At 27.4% G+C, this 12082-nt stretch overlaps 1 protein-coding gene across 14 annotated transcripts in view; it reads right to left on the bottom strand.

Annotated features, from left to right (window-relative positions):
- The window catches only part of LOC119604279 (small conductance calcium-activated potassium channel protein), a 245111-nt gene that overhangs the window by 87629 nt on the left and 145400 nt on the right, over positions 1 to 12082 (bottom strand). For all 14 annotated transcript variants that reach the window (XM_037956806.1, XM_037956798.1, XM_037956804.1 and 11 more), the window contains one exon: positions 8957 to 9061. In XM_037956806.1, coding sequence (XP_037812734.1) covers positions 8957 to 9061 — 105 coding nt within the window. The remainder of the gene's footprint in view (positions 1 to 8956; positions 9062 to 12082) is intronic.

Here is a 12082-nt window from a genome sequence, read left to right as displayed (position 1 = left end):
TTCATAAAGACGTTAAAACAAAAGATGAACAGAACAAATTTTATATGAAGAACATAGAAAACGAGTGAACAAAAACGATATAAACGATTGAATGATACAATCATGAATTGAATTTGCCAGACATGAGTGATTGAATCATTGAAACTATGAACAAACCACAGACAAAAGATAAACTGATAGAAGTTGGACGAATGGTTGGATGTATGAATGGTTGAATGAATAGATTGATTAGTAAAACTGTAAATGTCAAAATTTAACAAATGATATGAAAGGATTATTTGTTAATAATTTTATTATTTCATATGGAATATATATTTAATACTATTAAAAGATTTATTTTTTGTTGTTGTTGTGAAGATTTTGATTATTTAAAAGTTGCAGGCAAATTAAAAATATTTAAACAAAATTATATAAATAATTGCATAAATTGTAGCTTTACATAATAACATTAAAGCAGTAGAGAGGGAGGGGGAAAAAGAGAACGCGTTCATGGGTTTGTGTGTGTGTGTTTGAAGAAGTTATTTGATTTTAAGTAGATATGTGTGTGTGTGTGTTTAAAAGTATTAGTTTAATTTTCAACAAAAAAAAAAATATAACATAATTAGTTTGATTTATTATATTAGTTATCAAAACAGACAGCATAAAATCAACATCAAAAAGAATTATATAAAATATTTATTAAAACATTTTCTAATTAAAAATTTACATTTAAATAAAATTTTGTATATATACATACATTTTAATATAAATATGTATAAAATTTCTTATTATATGATTTAAATACCTTTTTTGTTTGCAAAATGTAATATTAAAATGTTGTTTTATTTTTCATTAAAATATTATAAAATACATTCACACATTTAACAAGAAATTATTTTTTTTTGTTTAAAGAAAAAAACAACATTAATTGAAAAAAAAAATATTTGCAGGGTTAATAACAAAAATTTACAACAACATTTTAACGTTTATTTCTCACCATCATCATCATAATTATTTTAAATTTATTTAATTTTTTCCTTTTTTTTTGGAAATTTCTTTTCCTACAATAATTTTATAAAAGCAGCTAAAGCATACATATTTAAATTTCTAAAACTAAGTTGGCTTTATAATGAAAACTTGATATAAATTTTATCTTGTTTATAATTATTTAAATTAATGTACACATTTTTATTAATATTTTTTCATATAAATAATTTTTGTAATCACTTGATTGTAGATAATTTTATACACATGTTTTTTAATATTAATGTGCATGTAAATTAACATTTATGTATGTGTAAATGCTCATAAATGTTATACATTATTTTAGATTTTATTATATGTTTATGAATACTAAACACGTGTTTGTCGAGATGTCACTTTTTATTTATATAATTTCCCTTAAGTGTTCAGACACTAGTTCTATGTATTACTAATCTATATATATATATAAAAGAGTAACGTTACTGACTGACTGATTCATCATCGCACAGCCCAAATGGCTGAACCTAGAATCATGAAATTTTGGCAGTAAATGTGTTTTTTGTTATGTAGATCCACTAAGGAGGGATTTTTGGGGGTAAAAAAAAAGGAAAAAACGGGTAACCTGTTTTACATGAAAAATTTTAAATGCACCTATATTTACTCTTAAAATAATCAGATGGGTGTGTGGTACTTTTTTGAAATTCGTACTTTAAAATCTGTAACAAAGGTGATTTTGGTACCTTTTTTGGTCCTTTATAACTTTATAACTAATAAACAAAATAAAATTTTTGTAAATATTTTGAATATATCTGTCAAAATTAGGAGACACCTGTTTCGTACTTTTTTAAAATTCAATCCTTTTTGGATGTAAAAGGGAGAAAATTGTATTTTTGGTACTTTTTTTAGACAACTTTTTCGATTTATTAAAGTATTCCTATTAAATTACGGACTAAGTCTGTAATATTTATTGAAACAAAATGTTTGTTATTTCACTGGGTGAAAAAAGTACCAAAAAGGGAAAAAACGGGAAATTTAATTTTATTCAAACTTATTGAGCCAATTTTTATAAAATTTGAAAAAGTAGTTTATTTACTCACACAGCTATAGGTATATTATTTTGGAATGCGAATACTAAGGCCTATCTATATAGGACCAAATTCGAGTAAATTATTTGGTACAATTTTACTGGAACAAATTAATGCAGATTTAAATCGTTTGAGTTTTATTTGTGATATAAAGATTTAAATACGGAACATTTTGTAAACTTAATTCACAAAAAAAGTATATTTCTAAGCGAAAAGAGGAAAAATTGTACTAGTTTTATTAGTGCTTTCCACTAAGGTAGAACTTATTCCACTTTTGGTACTTTTTCTAGTTTCCAATTACACTCTTTGTACGTTTTATAATATAAATTTAAAACACCTGATTATTAAACATACACCGTCCTCATTGAATAAGATTCTTTAAGAGAGTACTTTTTAGTACTTTTTATCTCATAAATTGTATTTTTTGAATTTTCTGAAATATTCAACCTAGGAACATAAATTTTAACATACATGCTCTTGACTGAATAATATTCTGTAAGTGGGTATTCTTTAGTACTTTTCCATTCTTCAAATGGTACCTTTTGGTTTCTCTATAATGGTTAACCGGAACACATGACACTCGGTCCTTTCTAAATGTGAATTTATTGTGACAGATTTTTGTACTTATTCGTTTTTCCGATGGTACTTTTTGTTATTATTACGATATTGAACATAGAAATAAAAAATTTTAAATGTAGAGACCTTAATGAATAAGAATCTACTGAAAGGAACTTTTGGTACTTTTTCATTAATCAAATTATATTTTTTGAATTGAACGTAAAATACTGAAACATTAAAGAAAAATTTTAATCAATTTTAATTTTCTATAAAAGTAAACAAAATTTTAAATGTATTTAATTTTGGTTAGGGTAGCGAAGCACCCAGGTTATGCTAGTACTTATTATTAATACCAACATGTTGGGAATTTTAGCAAAAGTTGATACAAAACTAACACCGTAAGGGTATAATAACAAGGGTACTTGTCACTATATGATGAGACATTTGAGGGGACTATGTTGTAAATATTGATTAGGTTACGGTTTATTGATAACACTGGCCAACATAAGTTGGAACCTAGAGATCAAAGTACTCTGAATCGGTATCTGGAATCAGATTTTCTGCATCACAATATGTTTTCGAGATATGATGTCCTAAAGAACAGGATTTGATCTATATTCAAGACGTTTTAACACGTCATTTGAAAGTTTATCTGGTTTAAAAGAAAGTTTAAACTGAATGTGTACAGATTGTCTTGAAATGTAGGAAACTATGGGCTAATTCTTATTTTGAAATTTCAAGTAGTCTAAGTGCCACGCCCACATACAAAATTTTGTATGGAAACCTTCGACATCTATATACCACGCCCACATACAAAATTTTATATATGAATATTTGTTGACAAAATGGGCGTACAGGCTATAGTGGGAGTGGACAGCTACTGAAGCTACAAATTACCCTACTTTGACATCCATATAAATATTTGAGTAATAAATTGGGGAATTAGCAATAGAGGTTGCGACACTTCCTTGCAACATTGAAATGCATATAAACGATTTGAGGAGAAAAATCGTAACCGGACCAGTTCTAGTGAACTTGACATCTCCTATACGACATGGAAGCTTTTAAAGCCGGAATTCTCTAATTTAGCTGGAAAAACTTTTATATCAGTGTAAATATTTGAATATTAAATTTCAGATTTATCAATAGGGGCGTGGCATCTTCCATATGAACCAAATACAAAGAGTTGTTTATTTGGAAAACCGTAAGAGGTAGAATAAATATTTGGAAAATAAATTGGCGATTTATTAATAGGGGCGTGGCACCTAATTAAATACAAAAATTATTTTATTTGGAAAACCATTAGAGCTAAAATTCTCAAATTTTGCACGGACAATATTGAAAACCATGTAAACAACTGGACAAAAATGGCAATAGTGGGCGTTGAAGCTCCCATATGAATTATACAAGTTCGTATATTTGGAAATCTACAAATAGGGCGTGGCACTTCCCATATGAACTAAATACAAAAAGTTGTTTATTTGGGAAACCTTTACAGCTAGAATCCTTAAATTTTGCACGAACAATTTTGACATAGATATAAATATTTGGATAATAAAATGGCGATTTATCAATAGGGGCGTAGCACCTCCCATATGAATTTAATACAAAAAGTCGTTTATTTGGAACACTGTTAGAGCTAGAATCCTCAAATTTTGCATGGACTATATTAAAAGCTATATGAACCATTGGACAAAAATGAGTTAACTTGCAATAGTGGGCGTGGCACCTCAAATATGAATTAAACACTAAACTTCGTGTATTTGGGAATCTGCAGCAGGTCGACGAAATATTCTTTTGTTTAATCGCTTGAAGTTAAGGCAAAATTAATTTTAATGAAAGAGTAAAAACTGTTCCTACTCATTATTAATATTTACGGAACAGTAATTTTTAGTGATTTTTTTAAATATATCATAATAAGCACCAAAAGCCTTTATTGAAGTATCCAATTTATTTTATATAAAGATATTTTATATAAGAGTAACAAATTCATCAACAATAAAAAACAACAAAAACTGCTATATGATTATATATTTTAATGAAACACACATAAATATACATACATGTTAATGTGTAGTTTTTAAAAGAAGTATATAGTCCTTCTAACAAATACATATATACATCCAGAAAAAAATTTAACAACTACATACATAAGCAGACTTTGAGACGGATATATGCAGACAGACAGTTATAAAGGCAATAGGTCTCAATACAAAACTGAATCTTAATAAAAAATATGATGAAAACACTCTAGAGATTAAAACTGTTTGTTAGTTTTTGTTTCAACTTTCTCTCTGGCTGCCTATATAATGGTATTGATATTAAATTTATTTTTGTGTGTGTTTGTATATTATTAATTTATTAGTTTGTTTGTTTAACTGTAATGATTTTTGTACTAAATATTATGTATTTTATTTTTCTGTTTTTATTTTTCTGCCGTTTTTGTTTGTTACATTTTCATAACAATCATGACAGCTGTTGTCAGTTTTTGTTAACATGACTAAGAGATAATTTCTTAGTTCTTTTTTGTTGCTTTGTATTCGTTTTTATTTAGCTTGTTGTTGTTCCGTTGGAATATATTAGAGTTGGCTTTAGAAATGTTTTTGCAAAGAAAAGGAAAAAATGAGACGTATCTCTGAAATTATGTGAATTTAGCTTTTTATTGTTATTTAGTCAAGTGTCTATGACCGCCATAACGAGAGTAATCCGAAATGTTCTTTCGGAATTTATAAATTTTCAAAATTGTATTTTATTAAATAGAAATTAAAAAAATGTCTTGTATATAATCTAGTCTAGTCTATAGTCTAGTCTATAGTCTAGTCTATAGTCTAGTCTATAGTCTAGTCTATAGTCTAGTCTATAGTCTAGTCTATAGTCTAGTCTATAGTCTAGCCTATAGTCTAGTCTATAGTCTAGTCTATAGTCTAGTCTATAGTCTAGCCTATAGTCTAGTCTATAGTCTAGTCTATAGTCTAGTCTATAGTCTAGTCTATAGTCTAGTCTATAGTCTAGTCTATAGTCTAGTCTATAGTCTAGTCTATAGTCTAGTCTATAGTCTAGTCTATAGTCCAGTCTATAGTCTAGTCTATAGTCTAGTCTATAGTCTAGTCTATAGTCTAGTCTATAGTCTAGTCTATGTCTAGTCTATAGTCTAGTCTATAGTCTATAGTCTAGTCTATAGTCTAGTCTATAGTCTAGTCTATAGTCCAGTCTATAGTCTAGTCTATAGTCTAGTCTATAGTCTAGTATAGTCTAGTCTATAGTCTAGTCTATAGTCTAGTCTATAGTCTAGTCTATAGTCTAGTCTATAGTCTAGTCTATAGTCTAGTCAATAGTCTGGTCTATAGTCTGTTCTGTCTGCTATTCTATAGTTCCTTTAGCTTAAACTCTAATAACTTTAACTAAATTGTCCGCCTGTCAGAATATCTTCCATGCAAAACTTTAGCTTCTGCCCATTTAGTATTTTTTTTGCTAAACTCTGAAAAAGGTTCCTTTTATTATTTTGAGGGTTTATATTGGGGTAATTTTAGACTTTTTGTTTGAAACATTTATCATTTTATATTTTAACAGTAACATCATTATTATTTCTGTAATAAATTCATAAACTCAGCAGTTTCGTCTTCATACCCTCTATCTTCCGCCACAAATATGCACTTGAGAGTGAAATTTGTTTTAACAAATTTACAATTTAATAATATTGTGCGTTGTGTATATTTTAAGTTAAATATAATTTCATTTATGTTACACAAAAAAAAAGGAAAAATTATTAAATGACCTTGGTTTAAGGAAAAACTTAATTGGACTATGAATTTTTATTTGTTTTTTTTTAGGTAAAGAGACCTTTTTATCATTTTTTTTGTTTAAATACGTATTTTGCTAAAATATATATTTATAAATGACAAGGAAATCTTTAGTATGGATTATTTATCATTTCACAAGGTTAAAATTTTGTTTGTTGACAAATTGTGTCATTTAGTTGTTTTAAAATATGTATGTAGGTTGTAGTAGTGTTAGTAGTTAAAGTATCAGGTTTGAAGACTTGATGATGAATACAGGCAGACAAGTGTTTTAATCATAATAAAGAAATGTTGTGTAAATATTTGCTTTTTAAATAATTTTAAAGAATTACAAGAGAAATGTTAGTATTTTGATCTTTGTTATGTTTATTATTATTATTTTGAAATTTCTAAACTTATAATGTGACAGAAAATATTATAATAATTTTATTAAATAACAACAAACTGTAAATTAAGAGATAGTAAACGATTTTTTGTTTGTGGGATATCACCCGGTGTAATTTGTTCGAAGTGTATTATTGCGCTAATCTTTTCTCTTTACAGGCGTAAAGTCAAGTGTTTTATCTGTAAAGCAATGATATGGTCAACTTGCTAGTCTAACATACATGATTATATTGTGCTAAATGTTATTCAGCTATTAAAAACTCAATATATCCAAACAAGGAAAACCTTCAGTTATCATAATTCTCAAGAATTATCTTATTCAGCTCAGTAAAACAATCATATGAACAATTTGCTAACCTAACTAACATACATGATTATATTGTGGAAACTGCTATTCAGCTATTAGAAACTCAATATAGCCAAACAAGGAAAATCTTATTCAACTTATAAAATCTGATTTCAGTTCTTATATTTCTCAAGAAATTACTTATTCAGCTTAACAAAACTCAACTAACTTAACATACAAGATTATATTGTGGAAACAGCTATTTAACTATTAGGAATTCAATTCAGCCAAACAAGGAAAACTATATTCAGCTAATAACAGCTCTATTCAGTTCTCATAGTTCTCAATTCAGCTTAACAAAACTCAATTCAGCTAAAATATTTTAATGACTTTAGATATATTTTTTGATTTATTTACAAGAATCTATAGTATATATTGTTATTCAGCTAACAAAAACTTAATTCAGCTAACATATCTTATGTTTTATGGTGATATTTTTACTTGTTTAACCAAATTCATTAAGAAAAAACTTATTCAGCAAATCTTAACTATTAAGAATTCAATTCAGCCAAACAAGGAAAACTATATTTAGCTAATAACAACTCTATTCAGTTCTTATAATTCTCAATTCAGCTTAACAAAACTCAATTCAGTTAAAATATTTTAATGACTTTAGATATATTTTAATTTATTTACAAGTACCTATAGTACATATTGTTATTCAGCTAATCAAAACTTAATTCAGCTAACATATCTTATATTTTATGGTGATATTTTTAGTTATTTCACTAAATTCATTAAGAAAAATCTTATTCAGCTAATCAAAACTCAATTCAGCTAAAACATGTTAAGTTTTCATGCTACAAGTTGCTATTCAGCTAACCATAGAATTAATTCAGCTAAGATTTTTCTATGTTTTAAATGTACATTTTAGGGTTAATTACTTTTTTTTAGTAAATATAGTAATTCAGCTATTAGAAACTTAATTCAGCTAGAATTTTTCATATTTTTTTTTAAATTTATTATATATATTACTGGAAATTTGTCTTAATACACTAATTCAGCTGAGAAAAACCTAATTCAGCTAAAATTTTTTTCAATAAAATTTATAGTTTTTTAAGATATTGACTTTATAAAGGAATTTTTAAAACAAGTTAACAAAATAATTGCCGCCATTATTTAAATATGTATGCTTTTTCACCTTTTTGTTTTTACAATTTTACTAATATTTAATTTAATTTTATTAAACAAATATTGTTCAATGTATTTAGAAAAAAATTGTTTAGTGTTTTTTAGTGCTTTTTTATTAAGTTTTATATTTGATTCTTGAAAAAAACACACAATATGGAAAAGAAATTAATACAAACTTAAACGGAAAAGGAAATTTAAATCAAATAAAAGAAATATAAAATATAACAAATTAATAAAACAATATAAGCATAATTTAAATAAACCATTATACTAAAAAAACTAAATGTTAATAAAAATAAACACAACTAAATTAAGTTAAAGAAAATATTTATTTAAAAATAATAAAAAACGTGCTTTTTTTATTTAAAGGCAAAAAAACTTGAAAAAGGTGTTTGTTTTTATATTGTTATATTATATAATAAATATATCTTTAATATATATTATATTTTGTTTATAATAATAAGAAAAAAATGAATTTCTCTCACACTCTATATATATATTTTTTTTGCTTTCTCGCTTTTTTTGTTTTGTTTTTTTTTTTTTTTTTTGGGTTTATAGTTTTTAAACGAAACAACACAAGAAATGGGATTTGAAAAATTAAATGAAAAAAAGAAAAGAAACCAAGAGAAAATACGAAAAACAAAAAAACAAACAGGAAATAATGAAGAAAAATAATGAGGTGAAACACTTACCTTTCGCACTGCCGCAACGTCCATGATGCTATAATCCATAAAGACACCATAAATACTAGTAACACCGTACCCGGACATATTGTCATTAATGTTTTTAGAACAAATCTACAAAAAGAGAAAGAAACATGTATATGTATAATATAATAAATTTAAAAACAAAAAAAGTTAAAAGGAACAAAATTTTAATGCTGCTGAAAATTATTCATATAGAAAATTTTATGATGTGCAGCATGTTGTATGATTGTTATTATTTAAATTAAAATTTAAAAAAATAATCATCATACGCTTAGGTGCACCATCAGCCATGCCATACATCTTCTGTATTACTTTTGGCAATGTTGTTGGTTGGCTTAGCATTTTGGATCTCTTTTTTTAGGTTTTAATGTCATCCTACATTTCAAAATTAAATGTACTTTGTTTAATTTAGCCGTTGTTTTTTAAGTTATTATATAGTTAAAGTGAATTATGTTAAAGTATGGAGGTTTTTTTCTGTTTTAATTTTATTTAGCTTTTAGTAGAAAGGAAAAAGCGTATGTTTGATGTGGGTTTTTTGTTCATCATATGATGGCGTCAAAGCAATTTTAAACGACTTTGATAAAGTAATTACATATACGAGTAAGACTTATTTAAAACAGATATAAAGTAGATTAAAATTTTAGTCCGGACTAATGACTGACTGTAGTTTCGACTGAATACATACTGTAGTCGCTGCATAAACTAAAGACTAATAACTATAGACTTACTTTAGACAAGACTATAGATTTACTATAGTCTGCACTATAGACTTACTACATTCTGGACTACAAACTTACTATAGTCTGGACTATAGATTTACTATAGTCTGGACTATAGATTAACTATAGTCTGGACTACAGATTTACTATAGTCTGCATTATAGACGTACTATGGTCTGAAATATAAACAAACTATAGTCTGGACTATAGATTTACTATAGGCTGGACTATAGACATACTATAGTCTGGACTATAGACATACAATAGTCTGGACTATAGACATACTATAGTGGACATACTATATTATGGACTATAGACTTACAATAGGTAGGATTATAGACATACTATAGTCTGGACTATAGATTTACTATAGGCTGGATTATAGACATACTATAGCCTGGACTTTAGACGTACTATAGTCTGGACTATAGACATACTATAGTCTGGACTATAGACTTACTATAGTCTGGACTATAGACTTACTATAGTCTGGACTATAGACTTATTATAGTCTGGACTATAGAATTACTATAGTCTGGACTATAGACTTTCTATAGTCTGGACTATAGACTTTCTATAGTCTGGACTATAGACTTACTATAGTCTGGACTATAGACTTACTATAGTCTGGACTATAGACTTATTATAGTCTGGACTATAGATTTACTATAGTCTGGACTATAGACTTATAATAATTTGGACTATAGACTGGACTATAGACATACTACACTCTGGACTGTAGACATACTATTTTTTGAACTATAAATTTACAATTGGCTGGATTATAGACATACTATAGTCTGGACTGTAGACATACTATAGTCTGGACTATAGACTTACTATTGTCTTGGCTATAGATTGACTATAATCTGGGCTATAGACTGACTATAGTCTGGACTGTTGACGGATTATAGTCAGGACTATAGACTGGCTATAGTCTGGACTATAGACTGACTATAGTCTGGACTATAACCTGACTATCTGGAATATAGACCGATTATAGTTATCTACACAATAGACTGAATTTATCTACACAATAGACTGAATTCGGACTGACTATGTAATATAAAATATGTATGATCTGCGGTCTGACTATATTCTGGACTTCAGACTTACTGTACTATAAGCCTGGTACAATCTGTATTAGAGGATGAGTATCATATGCACTAGAAACTTATTGAATTATTAACTCCAGACAGACAGGTATTCTTGTCTGAGGACTGACAATAGCCTGAATGATAAACTTGCTGAAGTCAGCATTTTAGACTGACTATATTCTGAACAATAGTCTGACTATAGTCTTGAGCATAAACTGGTTATACTCTTGACTATAGATTGAGTATTATCTTGACTAGCCTGATTGCTATATTTTCTATAGATCGACTATATTCTGGACTATTAATCATGAGGATGGACAGAGTATGATGACTATTATCTGAACTATATAGACTGATATAAGATCTAACTCTAGGATATATTATAGAGTAACAATAGTCTCAACTGTAGGATGACTTTAATGTTGACTATAGTCTAACTGTAAACTAAACTATAGTATGGACTTTAGGTTGGCTATTGTCGGGAATATTGATTAACAGTTGCTTTGATTATAGGCTTGTTGCTGTGAGGACTAGAAGGCTGACTATAGACTGAAATATAGTCTGACTGTAGTTGGTTATATAAACTGACTACAGTCTTAACTAAATGCTGACTATTATCTAAACTATAGGTTAACTATAGTATGGATTATAAGTTGACTACAATCTGGACTATATGCTAACTATACCCTGAACTATAAGCTAACCGTAATCTGGACTATAGGCAAACTGTTGTTTGTATAATAGGTTGATTGTAGTCTGGACTATAATGCTGACTATAATCTAGATTATATCCAACTGTAATCTAGAATCTACGTATGAGCTGACTAAAGTCTGAACTATAAGCTAATTATAGCTTATAGTTCAGATATTATAACTATAGTCGGGACTATAGGCTATTGTCAGGATTATTGCCTAACTGTTGTTTGTATTATAGGCTGATTGTAGCGTGGACTATAAGGATGATTATAATCTTGATTATATGCCGACTGTAAACCAGACTCTGAAGTATGCAACCTAGGCTATAATCTGGACTATGGACTTTTTAACCCAAATATAGTAAAAAGTTGCTTGTTTAAATACCTTATTGAATAATCTTTACTTTGATTTTAAGACTTAATTAATTTTTGCCAGAAAAATTCTTTACCTAGCCAAAAGTTAACTACACAAAACTGTTCCCTAAACTTTTTACTTTGGCTTTTCTTACTCTTCATTTAGATGGTATGACAAACAAAAGTAAAAACAACTTTTTTTTAACTACAATTGGAAAAGTTTTATTTTGAACGAATTTGCCAATA

The sequence above is a fragment of the Lucilia sericata genome, unplaced genomic scaffold, assembly GCF_015586225.1.
Source record: "Lucilia sericata isolate MDLA Ls3-8-SP2 unplaced genomic scaffold, ASM1558622v1 Contig000378F_arrow, whole genome shotgun sequence".
NCBI classification, from domain to species: domain Eukaryota; kingdom Metazoa; phylum Arthropoda; class Insecta; order Diptera; family Calliphoridae; genus Lucilia; species Lucilia sericata.
Note: the sequence above shows the minus strand (reverse complement) of the source record. Positions and strands in the feature narration are given on the sequence as shown.